The following is a 20,291-nucleotide window of genomic DNA, read 5'->3' as shown; positions in this document are numbered from 1 at the left end:
GGGCCTTTATACATACACACGTTTTTTAAATTGACGTATCATTGATATACAATCCTATATTGATTTCAAATATACAGTACAGGGTTGAACAGTTACCCATATTATTAAATCCTCATCCCCTACTAGTGCAGCTACTATCTGCCAACATAGGAAGATGTTACAGGATCATTGACTATAGTCTCCATGGTGTACTACCATCCTCATGACCAAGTTATATTATGATTGAGAATTTTTGTACCGCTTTGTCCTTCTCACCCTCTCCACTTCCCACCCACCCACTCCAAGCCCCTCCCCCACAGTAACCACCTATCTGTAAACGTATGATAACCTCATGTGTCTATGAGTCTACTGCTGTTTTGTTCATTCTGTTTTGCTTTGTTTTTATGTTTCACAAATAAGTGATATCATATGGTATTTGTCTTTTCTACACCGGGCTTATTTCACTGAGCATAATACCCTCTAGGTCCATCCATGTTGTTGCAAATGGCAGGATTTCTTTTCTATTTATGGATTGGGACCTTATATTTCAACACAATCCTGCCCACACATTTAAATTTTTAGGGCTGTAATTGTTTAGGGCTCTCTTTCCTAAACAAATGTTTGCAATCACTTTTGAATATTTTTACACGATTACATATCCTTTAAACTTCTAAGAGAGTTTATAAGGGACAGGAAAATGTAAATAGCTTATGACATGTTTGTATCATAACATTCAGGTTCATGGTAGTACCTGAATGGCATTTTAAAGAGGGCACCCTTGTATTCCCCAAATCCAACTAATCTATCAGCCTCAATTCCACATTTACACAGGGTGTGTGTCATTAAGAGTTCGTATGATTAAGAGAGTAAGATCGAAAAGGAGTTTAATTTGATTTTAAACACTGTATATGCTTCATCTTAGCTTTCCAAATCCTGAACAGTAGTTAGGAACAATTCCCATTTCTCTTTTTCTATAATTTTTATTTCCTCAGTGTAAAGAGAAAGAAAGGAGTGAGAGAGGGAGGAAGGCAGAGGGTTGGGAGAAGAGTTCATCTCCAATTATATCACCCTGGACCCAAGGGCCCCTGGGTTAGGATCTACTTTTTGGATGCTATGTGCAGTGCAGATATTTTTTCAAATAAAGTAAGTGGTCCTTTTTTTTTTTTTTTTTAAAGAACACACTAGAAAGAGCAAGTGGGAGAGTAATTATAAATTGGATTCTGTAAGCCTGGGTGAAGAGTCCTCCCAGAAAACAGAGGAAAGGACAAAGAATTAAAATGTGAAATTATCAGAGTTATGAAAGTCAGACACCATGTTTAATATGTTTAAGAAGACTATATTGCTAATGAAGAAAGTAGAAAAAATAGAACAGAGCCTTTTCCTTTTTTGTGTGTCCCAGACAAAAATAATGGAAAAATTGATTGCTAGATACAGGGAAAAAATAGAAATACAGGAAACAAAGGGGAGGGGGAAGATTTAGAAAAGTCAATGTCGAGAAATATAAGGTTACCAAGAAAGAGAAGAAAAATCAGATTAGCTTCAGATTTCTTCAGAAAACCAGGGACAAGAAGGATCCTGTGGAGTAGCTGGAAGGACACTGATAAGAACTAGGCTGTAACTATGTGAAAAAGGAACAGAAATGCCAAGAAAGGATTAAGGAAGTGGTGCTATAGATATGACCAATAAAGGAACAAGTTAAATATAAATTTAATTATAAATTATAAAACTCAAGGAGATTTCTGAAATTCCTAGTTGAGAAGGAAAATGGAATAGGGAAGTATTAAAATTGGATACCAGTGGTCATGACCTACTGCCTCATACTATTAAAATCCTAAATGGGACAGAAAGCAAAACAAATTAACATTTGGTTTAATATGTAAAGGAAGTCAGAAGATAATTTTTATAATCAGAAAAATGGAGCATAAAGAATATTTTCTAAAGATGTAATATAATTACTGGGGGTATTTAGATAGAATAGATATACTTGATTGTTGTAAAACATTATATTCCAAATGTTCTCCTTGTGTTTTTTCCAGATCTTGAATTTTGAGCTTTTCCAACCACTTCTCATAACTTCTACTTGGTCCAAATTACTGTCTTCATTCAGATCACTCTAATAGCCTTCTAACTAGTCCTGGTCTTTCTACTTGTCCCTTTGACCCTTCAGTTTATTTTCAGCATAGCAGTCAGAATGATCATTTAAAAATGGAAGTCAGAGTAAGTCTCAGTGTTGCTCAGAGCATTCTATTTCAGAGTAAAACCCAATGATAACGACCAGTAAGAGCCTACGCATTCTAGTCCTCTTGACTCTGACCTTTTCTTTTTTCCCCCTCTGTTTACTTCAGCAACAGTATTCTTATTGTTGCTTGACCAGGCCAGGCAAGCTCCTTCCTCAGGGCATATGATTTGCAGTACCACAAAGCCTTCTTCCCGCAGGTGTAAATAACAGGTATTTACCTTGGCTCACTGCTCATCTTCTGCAGATCTTTCTTCATCTGCCACCTTCTCAACCAAACGTTTCTTAACCACTTTGTGTGAAATTGCAACGATCTTCCCCTACCCGTTTCTCGTTCTTGTTAACATTTATCACTATCTAAAAACGTACTGTTTATTGTTTTTTTTTTTTTTTTAACTATCTTCCTTCTCTCTCCCCCAGAAGAATTTAAGCTGCATGGATGCAAAGGTTTTGGCAGTTTTGCTTGCTGGTGTATTTCTGGCATCTAGAACAATGCCAGGGGCAAGACAGGTGTTGCGTATTTTTTTGTTGAATGAATGAATAATGGAATCTTGTAGGGCAGTGACTTTTAAGATAAAGTCTAGCCGAAATAAGCAGGCGACGAGAGGCAGTTTATTTGAGCGCAATTCCCGGGTGACGTTCCTGGGTCTGAACACAGGCTGGGGAAGTCACACTCGGTCAGGGAGGTGGGGGCTTATAAGGGGTTAGGAGGGGGAGGAGTGGGCAAGCTATCCTAGGGGGCGTGGAGAGGTATGATTGGCTAAAGGTGACATAATAGACAACTAGAAACTTTTTTCCTTCCAAGAAGGAGGAGGCTGACATCAGGGTCTTAGTTGACACATCAGAAGGATGGAATTCAGGAAGAGCTGTCCCCTTTCCATATAAGGGACAGACCTTGGGGTCTGGTCTGTTCTCCTTTTATGGTATCTCTCTGTTCTGTTTGCATGTCCTTGTTTTTCCCTCCTCCAGCCTAACAGTGACAATGAGTAAACTTTGAATGAACCAAGAAAGATTAATTTAAAAGTGGTTAAAGACAAAACAGCAGGTTCAAAATGGAGGTGCTTATTCTAAGCCCTTAAATCACCAAACCAAGACTTGACTTAATTACAATTTTGATCTCCCGGAGATGTAATCTTAAAACTGTCAATCGGGAATCACCTGATCAGCATGTTAGGTAATGTGTGACAACCCCTTGCCATCTTCCACAGGAAAAGTAACCTTATAACCAATCTGCTTTTAACCTAGTATAATTTCCTCGTTCTTGCTCCCTTCTGCCTATAAATGTCTTTCATTTTGTCCAGCTCTTTTGGAGCTCCTTTCTATCTACTAGATTGGATGCTGCCTAATTCATGAATCACTGAATAAAGCCAGTAAAATATTTAAAATGTATCCAGTTGAATTTTTTTAAACAAAGTTTTCATGTTGAGCGTATGTTCACAGAACATATAGCAGTTCCTGTTCATATAGAGATCAAAAACCGTACAAAGGTAAGCCCTTATTGTTTTGGGACACATACGGAGTTACCAGCTAAGCAAGGAAATGCTTAACACAATTTAGAAAAAATGACTGGGGAACATTGCAGACGAGGCCTCCAAAGTTCTGGTGAAGTTCTCTTTTGTAGCAGAGCGTTGGGGAGTGGGTATTTGTTTTACTATTCTTAAACTGCACCTATGCATATATTATCTTACGTGTGGCACACGATAAAATAATTAAAAATACTCATAACTAGCTAGTGGGAACTAGGGCACACTGATCCTCCTAAAGGCATCTGTCTACATTCAGGTTGTTTTTCAATCATTTGCCTGCCTAACAAAACAAGCCTGCCGCCTGATTCGGCAGAAGCGCCTGAAGGAGAACCACCTCGCCAGTCTTGCCAAGAGCCGGCAGCACTTAAGCCTGGCAGCGCGCGGAGAGAGGCGGTTCCCCTCCCGGAAGTCGCCCCGTCGCGGCGCCTGTAGGAAGTAGTCGGCGCTGCCCGAGGCATGCCGGGAGTTATCGTTCTCGGTTCGAGAGGTTGTGGGCGCGGCTCGCGGCCTGTTTGGGTCTGGTGGTGCGGCCGTCCCGCCTCCGCTTGGGCCGTCTTCCAGAGGCCGGGAAGCTCCGCGTTACCTCCTGCGGGCGGCGGTTGGAGCCAGCGCCGGGCCCCCTCTGGGTGCGGAGCTGCTCGGAGCCGGCCGGGGCTGCGCGTGAGCCCCGGGGAGACGCGGCGCAGCGGGTGGGTCAGGAGGCGGGCGCGCGCGGCCTGGGTGGCGGTGCTCGGCGGGGCGGCGCTGGCCCGCGGGAGGTTCGCGGCAGGGAGCATCCCTGCCAGGTGAGCCGGGCGTGCCCGGGACTGCGGGAACGGCGGGTTGGGGCTTTGTGGCCGTATTTTCTGAGACTCCCGAGTGAAACCGACGACTAAAACAATAGCCAATGCCTCCAGGGAGCTTTGTGTGCCAGGCGCTAACGTAGCCATGGGTGAGTTAACTCATTCACCCACCAACACCTTGGGGGAGGGTGGGTGGCTGCGCACTGCCCCGTTTTACAGGTGAATAGATGCGGCACACAGCGGCCAGGTCATCTGCCGCACTTTAACTGGGGCTGTGACCTCGGACCAGGACTCCTTCCTTCCTCGACTTAACCTTTCTTGTTTCTTTGGCAGGCCACCACGACTCCCTAATTCTGTTCCCTCTCACCTGTAGAAGGGGGTAGTAACACTTTTTGGAGTCACTGTGAGGATTAAAAACATACATAAAAAGCACTCAAGATTTCTGGCTTAGCGCAGGTGTGCATCAGAATATGATCAGTTCTACAGCAGCTTCCCTCACCTGGCAGGCAGCTGTGGCTAAGGCCCTTCTGTGGCTACCCCAGCACCCGCTTACCTTGCTCTACCTACTGGGGTTTGTGCATGAGGAGCCCAGGGCTCTTTCCAGCTGCGTAGCTGTAAGGTGGCACCCGTGATATTTGTGTTTGGTAGGAGGACTGCATCTTGTGTGGAAGGGAGTTTTAACAGTATTACCTTGGGTGAGGTGTGGTAAGGGCAGATGCACATCGAGAGAGACAGACTGGGGAAGTTGACAGGTTGCTTTATACTCACAGCTCCCTGGGGAAGAACAGAGCACCCCAGGCAGGGCCAGTCAGGGGAAGCCCCTGGGTCAGTCATGCAGTGAGACAGAGGTCAGATGTGGTCCGACACCTTTATTGTGGTTTCTTTGAGAAGGAATGGGTGAAGCGGGGCACACAGGCTTAGGATTGGCTAGCTCTGTTAGAAAGTGACAGCAATCGAAATTCATGTTCACTGTGACTGTTCACAGTGTATAGTTTAAAGCAGTGTAAAGGCTTCAAGTACCTATGGGTGAGTCACAGTTTGCTTAGATAGCTAATAAAGCCTGTCCAATAGGAATCATAACCATAGGTAATGCAGGGGGAAGATGGAGATTGGCAAGTTGTCTTAGAGCTTTGTTGGCATGGTAAGCACACTTTTAACTTGGTTTGTGGCATTTGTGTGGGGTGGCTTTGCTTTGGGACCTGGTGGACATCATGGGTGGTTTTAACTTCCTCTCTCCAAGCCATCCCTCAACTCCAAAGTTCCTCATGAAACCTTTTTCCTTTCCAGACCGACCTTGCTCTCCCTTGATAGGAAAACTAAGAAGGAAAGAATGGCTGTGGATTTGTTGCCTGCTCAAGTTACAGTAAGTGAAGTTTGTCTTTTTCATGAATTGCCTTCTGGGTTAGAGGTGGTGGATATGTTTTATTCTTTGTCTTTTCTTTCCAATGAAAATTGGCAAAGCCAGAGCCTCCTAAGTTTTCCCTGAGATACAGAATTTATCCAGAGGCCATTGAGGAGTGTACCTCCTCTGTCCCCAGGTGACTTTTAATTCACCCAAATTCACTTGGTGACCAAAGATTGAGACATCTCTGACCATACACTTCTTTCCTGCCACAGTAAGTGCTTGGTGAGGAGGGTGGCGTTTATCTTCAAGAGGATGTAATCTCAGTTGGGGCTCTTTAAAGGCTCTTCACTGCTTCCCGAATATTGGAGGTACCTTATAACTGAATATTCACAATCCATCCTTAGGATATTGCTGTCAGCCACCTCACTCATCATATGCTGTAAATACCCGGTTCGTTATTATCATTATTACTTTAAGCAGTTACCTTTTAGATCAATTAAGAATAAGAAAAATAAAAGGTTTCATTTTACTGTCACATCTCTTCTTTGTTGCTCCTCCTCTTTGTGGAGATCTAAGTTTCTGACCTATGTTATTTTCCTTCCCCCTAAAGAACTTCTTTACTATTTCTTGCCAGGCATTTCTGCTGGTAATGAATTTTTTGTTTGCTTGAGAAAGTTTTCAGAGTCTCCTTGAAGGGTAATTTCACAGGATATATAGTTTCTAGATCAGTGATTTATTCCTTTAAACACTTAAGTATTTCTGTTCTCTTCTTAACTGCATGGTTTCTAATGAAAAAATCCACTGTAATTCTTATCCTTGTTCCTCTATAGGTAAGACAGTTTTTTTCTTTGTTGTCTTTGAAAATTTCTCCTTGACTTTGGTTTTCTGCAGTTTGAATATGATGTGCCTAGGAGTATTTTTTTTATGTTTAATTTGTTTGTCATTCTCTGAGCTTCCTGGATCTGTGGTTTACTGTCTGCCACTAATTTTGGAAAATTCTCAGCCATTATTTTAAATACTCCTTTTCTTTGTCCTCTTTTCTCCTGGTATTCCAGTTATAGAGCAATTTTACATGAGCAAGTAGTGTTGTATTTTTAACATGGATGGGCCACATGATATATCAGTAAGAAATATATGGGTGTGAAACTAATAATTTATTATTTCTTACAGTTTCTCTGGGTCAGGAATGCAGAGTGGCAGCAGAAACAACAGTCTGGGGTCTCAGCTGAAAGACTCAAGGGTTAGGGACTAGAATCATCTGAAGTCTCATTCACTCACCTGTCTGGTAGCTAATGTCAGCTGTTGACCGTGACCTTAGCTAGGGCTGTTGGATAGAATATCTACCTCCTTGTGTCAAGGGCATACAGCATAGTGTCTGGGTTCCAAAGGTAGACATCAGTTAGGCCAAATGAAAGGTGTGTTCCCTCATAATCTCACCTTGGAAGTCACATAGCTTATTACTTTTCATTCAGTTCTAATGGGAATGGCACTTAGAAGCCCTCACACAGACTCAAGGGAAGGAGGCTTAGCCCTCACTTCCTTATGGAAGAAGTGTTAGGGGCACGTAATGGAGGAGCATGTGAGATGAGACATGTGTACTGGTGTGGTCATTTTGGGAACGTACAATCAGCCACATCTGTCAGACTTAAAAATGCACATGTACTTTGACCCAGTAGTTCAGTTTCTACCATTTTATCTTATAAGTATAGGTGTACTCATACCCACAGACAACTGCATGAGAGTGGGCTTGTTCACTGTGTATGTTACAACAAAAAAACAGAAACCATCTAAATACTTATCAATAAAGGAAATGGTGAATAAGTTATGGTATCTATAGTGTGGCACATATTATGCAGTGTTAAAAAGAGGTTTGTGTATACAGATGTGACAAGACCTATAAGATATGAGTAAAACTGTATTCAGAATTCTTCCATTAAAAAAGGATACATGTACATATATGTGTATCTGCACAGAACATTTTTGGACAAAAAGACACTTCATACCAGTTTCCAGTAGACTGAGACTGCTGATCTGGGGTAGGAGGGAAGGCTTAGCATGTCACCGGGGGTTCTTTTGTACAGGTATTTGGCATGTACCTGTCTTCCTTTTGTTTAAAAAGTGGCCAAAAGGACACATGGATGAATAATCGGATATGGATTCTGGAATATATTCTTAAGATATGAACAGAACTCATCTGGGAGTAACAGGATTTGGTGTGAAATATATATACTTTTTCGGTTTTTTTATTTTTCTAATATGAACAGAACTCATCTGGGAGTAACAAGATTTGGTGTAAAATATATATATTTTTTCAATTTTTTTATTTTTCTAATATGAACAGAGCTCATCTGGGAGTATCAGGATTTGGTGTGAAATATATATTTTTTTTCAGTTTTTTTTATTTTTCTAAAGTGATTATGTTTAATTGTGCACTTTGAAAAGCTTATGAAATTAAGAAAAAGAATGTCATTTTGCTGGAACTGTTCTAAGGCTCAGGTAGATGGAACTGGAAATAAAGACCGACTATGAGGTTGCCCTGAGTATCCTGCTTCCTGTAGCAAGAAGCCGGTATTAGTCTGCTTGGGCTGCTGTAGTAAATAAAATGCCACAGACTAGGTGGCTTAAACAACAGAAGTGTATTTTCTCATGGTTCTAACGGCTAAAGTCCAAGATGAAGGTGTCAAGCAGGCTTGGTTTCTCATGAGACCTCGCTCCGTGGTTTGCTGGCAGCTGCCTCTCATTGCGCCTTCACATGGCCTTCCCTCTGTGCACGTGTGTGTCTGTGTCCTAATCTCTTTATGAGAATATTAGTCATTGGATTATGGCCCAATCTGAAGATCTCATTTTGGCTTAATTACCTCTTGACAGACTTTATCTCCAAATAATGGTTACATTCTGAGAGTACTGGGGATTAGGACTTCAACATATGAATTTGATGGGGGACGGCACAATTCAGCCCATAACTAACTACCCACTTTCAGTTGGTTTCTGTTAAAAAACTGCTCTTCCTACTGTCCCCTCCATTCTGTGAATTCAGACATATTTGATGTGGTTCTAGGCCTCTCTCTGAAGGGCTGTCTTTCTTCTGTTATCCGTGGATTCTAGAGGGGGTGGTCCCCACGCCTAACAAAGACTGGATTGAGGCAGGATCTCTGAGACCATGGCTGGGTCCAAACACCCTGGTCACCTGTTCTAGTCCCAGTAGAGCTAAACAGCCCTTCTCAAAGAGGCTACTACCCACAATTAGAAATTAAGTAAATAGGGAGTTAGTGTACACCGTATGTTTTTAGCCTGCATAACATCTAAAGCATGTTTCTTTGTTTAAGGAACTCTCCTTTTTTTGAATCTTAATAGGAAAGAGAACCTATCTTACACTGTAAATGGAAAATCAGTAGATCTTGCTTTTCTAACTTCTTGTATAGATCAAGAACAAGTATGTGATCCAGATTTGGTCATTCAGTTGTACTTGCCCCAGACATAACCGAGCAGGAAGGGTGTAGAGCGCACAGTGTGGATGTGGCAGCAGCAGTGACTTGGAGTTTGTGGAGGAAGGAGGCAGAGTGGCACAGCAAAAGCGGTATCCGTCTAGGGGGCTTTGCCTTGATGACCAGCAGTTGTGCTCTCACAGTCTCGTTTTCTAGTGTGATCTTGTCTGTGGTCCAGAATGGAGCCTGGCCTCCCTGGTTTCTGCTCATTTCCCAAGCCTAGTTCTGTAACTCTTAATGATCCTGCAGCTACTTAGTCCCTTTTCTGTGTAGATGAGCCTCTGTCCATTTCTTTTACCTGAAATCTAAGAAACTTGACAGATTTCTTATAAAGCCACAGCTGAAATTCAGATTCTCATGTTGCATCTTTAAAATACAGCTTAGATTACCAGTATTTCTAAATGGGGGCATTGTGCAGGTCTGTCTTGAACATTGCTGGATGATTAGCAGCCTTGATCTCTTCCTTACATGCCAGTAGCACCTCCTTTATATTGTGAGAAACAAAACACTCTCACACATTTCCACACTCAACTTGGGGTGGGGGAGGATAGCATATACTCATGAGAACAACTAGCCTAGATGATTGATGTCTTCCAGGTTTGCAGTTCTAGAATTCTATCATTTTGTTATTTCTTAATATTTCATGAACTTACCTAGACTTAATTTTTTTTAAATATTTAAATCATCTGGTATGTATTTTACACATAATATCACATCACAATACAGACTCATCATATTTTGAATACTCAATATCCATTTATGGTTAGTGCCTATGGTATTGGACAGAAAAAGACAAATCTCTGCAAACCAAATATTTGAAAGCAGACAGCTAAAAGAAAATCACATTGTCTACAGAGAATCAATATTGGCTCCTCCTCAGAGTAACAATGGCCAGAAAACAACAGAATGACATTTCATATGCTGAAAGAAAGAAACCCGTCAACCCAGAATTCTATAACCAATGAAAATATTAATCAGAATGAAGGTGAAATAAAGAGGTTTTCAGATTTTAAAAAAGCTAAGCATTATCTTACTACGCTGATGGACAGTGACTGTAATGGGGTACGTGGTGGGGACTTGATAATAGGGGGAGTCTAGTAACCATAACGTTCAAGTAACTGTACATTAACGATACCAAAATAAAATTTTTAAAAAACCAAGCATTGCCAGCAGGCCTGCACTACAAGATAACACTAAAGGAATTTCAAGCTAAAAGGAAATAACGCCAGATGGGAACTCTAATTTAAGGAAGGAAATGAAGATTGTTAGAAATGGAGGCTATCTGTATAAACATAAGTCCCTTTTGTCAAGTATATATATATATATATATATATATATATAAACATAAAACATTGAGGCTGGAGAGGAGCCAAGATGGTGGCGTGAGTAGAGCAGTGGAAATCTCCTCACAAAAACACATAGAACTATGAAAATATAACAAAGAAAAATCTTCCTAAAATAGAGACCACAGGACACAGGACAACATCCAGACCACATCCACACCTGCAAGAACCCAGTGCCTTGCGAAGGGGGTAAGATACAAGACCCGGCCTGGTGGGACCTGAGCGCCCCTCCCCCCGGCTCCCGGTGGGTGGAAAGAAACCGGAGCGGTTTTTTTTTTTTTTGGCAAGTGCTTTTTGGAAGCCTTAAAGGGACAGGGACCCCGTTGCTAGGGAGGCAGGGTGGCGGGACTGGTGAGCGGGTGCCTGGGACCGGCACTTGAGGACGGAGGAAATCACGCGTTTTTCCCCTTTTTTTTTTCTCTTTTTGGCAAGTGCTTTTTGGACGCCTTAAAGGGACAGGGACCCCGGTGCTAGGAAGGCAGGGCGGCGGGACTGGTGAGCGGGTGCCTGGGACTGGCGCCTGAGGACAATGAATATCCCGCGTTTTTCCCTGCAGGACCGGTGGGCGGGTGCCTGAGACTGGCACTTGAGGACGGAGGAAATTGCGCGTTTTTCCCCTTTCTTTTCTTCTTTTTGGCGAGTGCTTTTTGGAAGCCTTACAGGGACAGGGACCCCGGTGCTAGGGAGGCAGGGCGGTGGGACTGGTGAGAGGGTGCCTGGGACTGGCGCCTGAGGACAAAGAATATCCCGAGTTTTCCCCTGTGGGACCGGTGGGCAGGTGCCTGAGACCGGCACCTGAGGACGGAGGAAATCGCGCATCTTTCCCCTTTTTTTTTCTCTTTTTGGCGAGTGCTTTTTGGAAGCCTTAAAGGGACAGGGACCCTGGTGCTAGAGAGGCAGGGCGGCGGGACTGGTGAGCGGGTGCCTGGGACCGGCGCCTGAGGACAAAGAATATGGTGCGTTTTTCCCTGCGGGACCAGTGGGCGGGTGCTTTTTGAAAGCCTTGAAGGGACAGGGACCCTGGTGCTAGGGAGGCAGGGCAGCAGGACCAGAGAGCGGGTGCCTGGGACTGGCGCCTGAGGACAAAAAAAAAATAACGTGTTTTTTCCTTTTTTTTTTTTTTTTTTTTTTCTGTTCCCTCTCTCATTGTTGCTGTTGTTGTTTTGGTTTGGAGAGTGCTTTTTGGAAGTCTTAAAGGGGCAGGACAGGTCAGTTAGACCAGAGGCAGGGAATCTGGGGATCTCTGGGCACTCTAACCCCCTGGGCAGCAGGGAGCACAGAGGTCCCCTACGGAGATAAATAGCCTCCCAGCCGCTCCCCCTCCAACGGGGCTCCACCATTTTGGAGGAGCAGCCCCAGCCAGGCCACGCCCACAGCAACAGCGGAGATAAACCCCATAGCAACCGGGCAGGAAGCAGAAGCCCTGTCTGCACACAGCTGCCCAGCACAAGCCACTAGAGGTCGCTATTCTCCCAGGCGAGGAAGGCCACAAACCAACAAGAAGAGAAGCTCTTCCAGCGGTCACTTGTACCAGCTCTGCACACTATCTCTATCACCATGAAAAGACAAAACTACAGGCAGACAAAGATCACAGAGACAACACCTGAGAAGGACACAGACCTAACCAGTCCTCCTGAAAAAGAATTCAAAATAAAAATCATGAACATGCTGACAGAGATGCAGAGAAAAATACAAGAGCAATGGGAGGAGATGCAGAGAAAAATGCAAGAGCAGTGGGATGAAGTCCGGAGGGAGATCACAGATGTCAGGAAGGAGATCACAGGAGTGAAACAATCCCTGGAAGGATTTATAAGCACAATGGATAAGATGCAAGAGGCCATTGAAGGAATAGAAGCCAGAGAACAGGAACGTATAGAAGCTGACATACAGAGAGATAAAAGGATCTCCAGGAATGAAACAACACTAAGAGAACTATGTGACCAAACCAAAAGGAATAATATTCGTATTATAGGGATACCAGAAGAGGAAGAAAGAGGAAAAGGGATAGAAAGTCTCTTTGAAGAAATAATTGCTGAAAACTTCCCCAAACTGGGGGAGGAAATAATCGAACAGACCATGGAATTACACAGAACCCCCAACAGAAAGGATCCAAGGAGAACAACACCAAGACACATAGTAATTAAAATGGCAAGGATCAAGGACAAGGAAAGAGTTTTAAAGGCAACTAGAGAGAAAAAGGTCACCTATAAAGGAAAACCCATCAGGCTAACATCAGACTTCTCGACAGAAACCCTACAGGCCAGAAGAGAATGGCACGATATACTTAATGCAATGAAACAGAAGGGCCTTGAACCAAGGATACTGTATCCAGCACGACTATCATTTCAATATGATGGCGGGATTAAATAATTCCCAGACAAGCAAAAGCTGAGGGAATTTGCTTCCCAGAAACCACCTCTACAGGGCATCCTACAGGGACTGCTCTAAATGGAAGCACCCCTAAAAAGAGCACAGAACAAAACACACAACATATGAAGAATGGAGGAGGAGGAATAAGAAGGGAGAGAAGAAAAGAATCTCCAGACAGTGTATATAACAGCTCAATAAGCGAGCTAAGTTAGGCAGTAAGATACTAAAGAAGCTAACCTTGAACCTTTGGTAACCACGAATCTAAAGCCTGCAATGGGAATAAGTACATATCTCTCAATAGTCACCCTAAATGTAAATGGACATAATGCACCAATCAAAAGACATAGAGTAATAGAATGGATAAAAAAGCAAGACCCATCTATATGCTGCTTACAAGAAACTCACCTTAAACCCAAAGATAAGCATAGACTAAAAGTCAAGGGATGGAAAAACATATTTCAGGCAAACAACAGTGAGAAGAAAGCAGGGGTTGCAGTATTAATATCAGACAAAATAGACTTCAAAACAAAGAAAGTAACAAGAGATAAAGAAGGATACTACATAATGATAAAGGGCTCAGTCCAACAAGAGGATATAACCATTCTAAATATATATGCACCCAATACAGGAGCACCAGCATATGTGAAGCAAATACTAACAGAACTAAAGAGGGAAATAGACTGCAATGCATTCATTGTAGGAGACTTCAACACACCACTCACCCCGAAGGATAGATCCACCGTGCAGAAAATAAGTAAGGACACAGAGGCACTGAACAACACCCTAGAACAGATGGACCTAATAGACATCTATAGAACTCTACATCCAAAAGCAACAGGATATACATTCTTCTCAAGTGCACATGGAACATTCTCCAGAATAGACCACGTACTAGCTCACAAAAAGAGCCTCAGTAAACTCCAAAATATTGAAATTCTACCAACCAATTTTTCAGACCACAAAGGTATAAAAGTAGAAATAAATTCTACAAAGAAAACAAAAAGGCTCACAACCACATGGAGGCTTAACAACATGCTACTAAATAATCAATGGATCAATGAACAAATCAAAATAGAGATCAAGGAATATATAGAAACAAATGACAACAACAACACTAAGCCCCAACTTCTGTGGGACGCAGTGAAAGCAGTCTTAAGAGGAAAGTATATAGCAATCCAGGCACACTTGAAGAAGGAAGAACAATCCCAAATGAATAGTCTAACATCACAATTATCAAAACTGGAAAAAGAAGAATAAATGAGGCCTAAAGTTAGCAGAAGGAGGGACATAATAAAGATCAGACAAGAAATAAACAAAATTGAGAAGAATAAAACAATAGCAAAAATCAACGAAACCAACAGCTGGTTCTTTGAGAAAATAAACAAAATAGATAAGCCTCTAGCCCAGCTTATTAAGAGAAAAAGAGAATCAACACAAATCAACATAATCAGAAATGAGAATGGAAAAATCACGACAGACTCCACAGAAATACAAAGAATTATTAAAGACTACTATGAAAACCTATATGCCAACAAGCTGGAAAACCTAGAAGAAATGGACAACTTCCTAGAAAAATACAACCTCCCAAGACTGACCAAGGAAGAAACACAAAAGTTAAACAAACAATTACGAGCAAAGAAATTGAAACGGTAATCAAAAAACTACCCAAGAACAAAACCCCGGGGCCGGACGGATTTACCTCGGAATTTTATCAGACACACAGAGAAGACATAATACCCATTCTCCTTAAAGTGTTCCAAAAAAAAGAAGAAGAGGGAATACTCCCAAACTCATTCTATGAAGCCAACATCACCCTAATACCAAAACCAGGCAAAGACCCCACCAAAAAAGAAAATTACAGACCAATATCCCTGATGAATGTAGATGCAAAAATACTCAATAAAATATTAGCAAACAATTCAAATATACGTCAAAAGGATCATACACCATGACCAAGTGGGATTCATCCCAGGGATGCAAGGATGGTACAACATTTGAAAATCCATCAACATCATCCACCACATCAACAAAAGGAAAGACAAAAACCACATGATCATCTCCATAGATGCTGAAAAAGCATTTGACAAAATTCAGCATCCATTCATGATAAAAGCTCTCAGCAAAATGGGAACAGAGGGCAAGTACCTCATCATAATAAAGGCCATATATGATAAACTCACAGCCAGCATTATACTGAAGAGTGAGAAGCTGAAAGCATTTCCTCTGAGATCGGGAACCAGACAGGGATGCCCACTCTCCCCACTGTTATTTAACATAGTACTGGAGGTCCTAGCCATGGCAATCAGACAAAACAAAGAAATACAAGGAATCCAGATTGGTAAAGAAGAAGTTAAACTGTCACTATTTGCAGATGATATGATACTGTACATAAAAAACCCTAAAGACGCCACTCCAAAACTACTAGAACTGATATCGGAATACAGCAAAGTTGCAGGATACAAAATTAACACACAGAAATCTGTAGCTTTCCTATACACTAACAATGAATCAATAGAAAGAGAAATCAGGAAAACAATTCCATTCACCATTGCATCAAAAAGAATAAAATGCCTAGGAATAAACTTAACCAAAGAAGTGAAAGACTTATACTCTGAAAACTACAAGTCACTCTTAAGAGAAATTAAAGGGGACACTAATAAATGGAAACTCATCCCATGCTCATGGCTAGGAAGAATTAATATCGTCAAAATGGCCATCCTGCCCAAAGCAATATACAGATTTGATGCAATCCCTATCAAATTACCAGCAACATTCTTCAACGAACTGGAACAAATAGTTCAAAAATTCATATGGAAACACCAAAGACCCCGAATAGCCAAAGCAATCCTGAAAAAGAAGAATAAAGTAGGGGGGATCTCACTCCCCAACTTCAAGCTCTACTACAAAGCCATAGTAATCAAGACAATTTGGTACTGGCACAAGAACAGAGCCACAGACCAGTGGAACAGATTAGAGACTCCAGAAATTTACCCAAACATATATGGTCAATTAATATTTGATAAAGGAGCCATGGACATACAATGGCAAAATGACAGTCTCTTCAACAGATGGTGCTGGCAAAACTGGACAGCTACATGTAGGAGAATGAAACTGGACCATTGTCTAACCCCATATACAAAGGTAAACTCAAAATGGATCAAAGACCTAAATGTAAGTCATGAAACCATTAAACTCTTGGAAAAAAACATAGGCAAAAACCTCTTAGACATAAACATGAGTGACCTCTTCTTGAACATATCTCCCTGGGCAAGGAAAACAACAGCAAAAATGAGCAAGTGGGGCTACATTAAGCTGAAAAGCTTCTGTACAGCGAAAGACACCATCAATAGAACAAAAAGGAACCCTACAGTATGGGAGAATATATTTGAAAATGACACATCCGATAAAGGCTTGACGTCCAGAATATATAAAGAGCTCACACGCCTCAACAAACAAAAAACAAATAACCCAATTAAAAAATGGGCAGAGGAACTGAACAGACAGTTCTCTAAAAAAGAAATACAGATGGCCAAGAGACTCATGAAAAGATGCTCCACACCGCTAATTATCAGAGAAATGCAAATTAAAACTACAAGGAGGTATCACCTCACACCAGTAAGGATAGCTGCCATCCAATAGACAAACAACAACAAATGTTGGCGAGGCTGTGGAGAAAGGGGAACCCTCCTACACTGCTGGTGGGAATGTAAATTAGTTCAACCATTGTGGAAAGCAGTATGGAGGTTCATCAAAATGCTCAAAACAGACCTACCATTTGACCCAGGAATTCCACTCCTAGGAATTTACCCTAAGAATGCAGCAATCAAGTTTGAGAAAGACAGATGCACCCCTATGTTTATCGCAGCACTATTTACAATAGCCAAGAATTGGAAGCAACCTAAATGTCCATCGGTAGATGAATGGATAAAGAAGATGTGGTACATATACAGAATGGAATACTACTCAGCCATAAGAAGTGGAAAAATCCAACCATTTGCAGCAACATGGATGGAGCTGGAGAGTATTATGCTCAGTGAAATAAGCCAAGCGGAGAAAGAGAAATACCAAATGATTTCACTCATCTGAGGAGTATAGGAACAAAGGAAAAACTGAAGGAACAAAACCCAAAAATGGACTAACAGGTACCAAAGGGAAAGGAACTGGGGAGGATGGGTGGGCAGGGAGGGATAAGGGGGGGGTAAGAAGAAGGGGGTATTAAGATTAGCATGCATGGGGGGGAGGGAGAAAGGGGAGGGTGGGCTGCACAACACAGAGAGGACAAGTAGTGACTCTACAACATTTTGCTAAGCTGATGGACAGTAACCGTAATGTGGTTGTTAGGGGGGACCTGATATAGGGGAGAGCATAGTAAACATAGCATTCTTCATGTAAGTGTAGATTAAAAATTTTAAAAAAAAAAGAAAGAAAGAAAGAAAGAAAGAAAAGGGGGATTACTCCTTGATAGGATAAAACTATTGGTAAATCAAAGATCAATGCGTGTTTTAAATATCCTTAATGTTGATCACTTAAAGGGTGTCAGATGATCAGCTATGGAGGTACTCTTTTCTGATAATATTCCTTTCTCTTAAAAAAAAAAAAAAAAAAAAAGCAGTCCCTGTGTGCTGACCTCCAATGAGTTCTGCACAGTGGTATAGAGGGCATGTCAAAGTGTGGGCAAAGGGTCTGTTTGTTTCTATGCAGAAGATCAAGACCTAGCTTGGATACCCAGAAAATGAACTAATATACGATATGAGGAGGAGCTTCCGGCATCAGCACTCTCTGCAGGACTCATGCCGGGGGATGATAATCAAAAAGCCTCCACAGGGATCCGGATGATGCTGCGGTTGTGGCTGCATCCAGCCCACCGTCTCCTGGACTTGACATAGGAATGAGGAGGGAGATGTCTAGGCTGGCATGTGCATACAGTGAGACAACGAATTTGACCGGATCTGTACTGTTGGAACTCAACCAGGAGTTGGGAGGGGTGCAAGGTGTAGCACTCCAAAATCTTATGACTATAGACTATCTACGGTTAAAAGAACATATGGGATGTGAACAGATCCCAGAAATGGGCTGCTTTAATTTGTCTGATTTCTCTCAGACTGTTCAAGTACAGTTGGACAATATCCATCATATCATAGACAAATTTTCACAAATGCCTAGGGTGCCTAAATGGTTTTCTTGGCTTCACTGGAGATGGATGGTAATTATAGATTTGCTTTGTTTATGTCACCGTATTCCTATTATGTTAATATGTGTGTGCAAATTAGTTAGTAGTTTAAAACCTATACATACTTAAGGTACTCTACAAGAAGATATGTCAAAGAAATAATCAATCCTCCCATGTTTCCTTCCATATGCTACATCTGTAGCTTTTCTTCTTTCTTCCTAATTACAACCCTTAAATAGAATTTGTGCCTCATATCGAATTTACCGAGTATCATAATTCCTCCAGGTGGTAAAGATACCTCGAGACAAGTGCTGGGCATAGAAGCCACAGGGCATAAATCTGCAAAGAAGTAAAAAGCTAACCTTTTCAAACAATATGGCTTCTCTCTCACTTACCAACTTTACATTTCCCCATATGGCCCGGGAAGATGACTGGTTAGCCAGAGATGGGTAAGATTCCTCAAGGGAGGAACAACCTAAGACAGGCACAGTCGCAGGGGGGCCATCAGGTGAGAATTTGGGGATCAACAGAGGTGAGGCTCAGAACCTCACCCCCCCTGCTTTGAGAGAAATCTTCTGCATCCGTGGATGTTTTGCTGCCCTTGTCTAGCCTGGATTAATACTTAGTCCATAGGCACACACCTGATCATCTGGTCATCTACATTTGCCCTCTTACAGCACTAAACTATGTTTTCTACCTTTATCTTGCATCTACCTACCACTTCAGCATTTTATTAAAAATAAAAATAAGAATAATAATAAAGGGAGAAATGTGGGATCAACATATAAATCAAGTACAAAAATCAAACGAATATTCATATTTGACCTGATTGTTTATAGGTCATAATGCGTGATCAAAACCGAAAGTTTCTGTGATGAATGCCCTTGTACTGTTCACCATGTAAGAATTTATTCACTATGTAAGAATTCGTTCACCATGTAAGAACTTGTTCGTTATGCTTCAGAAGATTGGAGACTGACGAGAATTAGACTTGAGATGGATTAATGATTATACATTGAGCATTGATCCCCCTATACTGAATTTTATTGTTAACAACCATTTGATCAATAAATATGAGAGATGCCCTCTCAAAAAAAAACAAAAAAACCATTCAGGCTTATTTCAGTCTACCCCAACCGTTAACTCTATGAGTGATGTTTGAGTGAATATCCTTGAACAAATATCCCTGCCCCATTGTGTGATACTCCTTGTGGTAGAATCCAAGAAGAATTGCAAGGTCAAAGAGACCTTTTGATTGAGTCTTAACAAAATACCCACCAAGAACATTGTACCATTGTCCCTTCCTTCAGTTCCTTTATATAAGAGTAGAGATCTGCCCAACCTCTGCCTCCTACCATTTTGGGGTTTCACTGGGGTTCTCTTGGAGGAACTTATTTCCTCAGCAGTTCCCCTTTGCACCTGTGTAGTAGGGCAGGTCCTTTGGTTCGTTTAATTTTCATAGTCAGTGGAAATCCAGCTGACAGTACAGCTTAGAGATGTCTGCCTGAATTCAGCTCTGAGCTCCACCGCTTTCTAAGAGTATCACCTTGGGAGGTTGCATAACCTTTCTGAATTGTTTCTTCATCTGCAAAATAATTATTACAGTATTTTCTGAATAGGATTTCTGTGAAACTTAAATGAGGTATGTATACAAAGTGTTCCCATCATAGTCTTAGCATATTAATAGCCAATATACATTAACTAGTAACATTTGTATTATTTGCTTTATGTTTCAGAAATTTCTTTGTTTCTGTTCTGCTAATGGTATTTCTCCCAGTTTTCTGGCATTAGTCTAAGTGGATTCTGATTCTTTTTCCCCCCTTCATTTAATTTGGATTTCGACTGGGAGAAGGAGATGAATGTACAGGCTTAGTGACTTTTGACAGACCCCTGGGACTTTGCCTTTTTTTCCTCTATCCTCACAGTAGGTGGCATGTGTCTGCACCAGTGGGTACTCAATAAATATTTGTTTAATGGTGGAGAGGTGGCTACAGAAATAACCTAAATAGTTGACTTGAAATGCTTAGAATCCTGAGACATTTTGGCTACACCTCC

The 20,291-nt window shown here is 41.6% G+C and overlaps 1 protein-coding gene across 15 annotated transcripts in view; it reads left to right on the top strand.

Moving 5' to 3' along the window:
- The first annotated feature begins 4,167 nt into the window (after positions 1–4,167).
- Positions 4,168–20,291, top strand: part of ZNF354C (zinc finger protein 354C) — a 52,734-nt gene continuing 36,610 nt past the window's right edge. For 5 of the 15 annotated variants that reach the window (XR_012124848.1, XM_073221153.1, XM_073221154.1 and 2 more), the window contains exons 1-2: positions 4,168–4,526; positions 5,811–5,886. Coding sequence is in view for 14 of the 15 variants with exons in the window: in XM_073221153.1 (XP_073077254.1) it covers positions 4,198–4,526; positions 5,811–5,886 (405 nt within the window). In the remaining variant the exon portion in view is untranslated. The other 10 variants (XM_073221147.1, XM_073221149.1, XM_073221145.1 and 7 more) reach the window with 10 other exon arrangements.

The sequence above is a fragment of the Manis javanica genome, chromosome 14, assembly GCF_040802235.1.
Source record: "Manis javanica isolate MJ-LG chromosome 14, MJ_LKY, whole genome shotgun sequence".
In the NCBI taxonomy this organism is placed as follows: Eukaryota; Metazoa; Chordata; class Mammalia; order Pholidota; family Manidae; genus Manis; species Manis javanica.
Note: the sequence above shows the minus strand (reverse complement) of the source record. Positions and strands in the feature narration are given on the sequence as shown.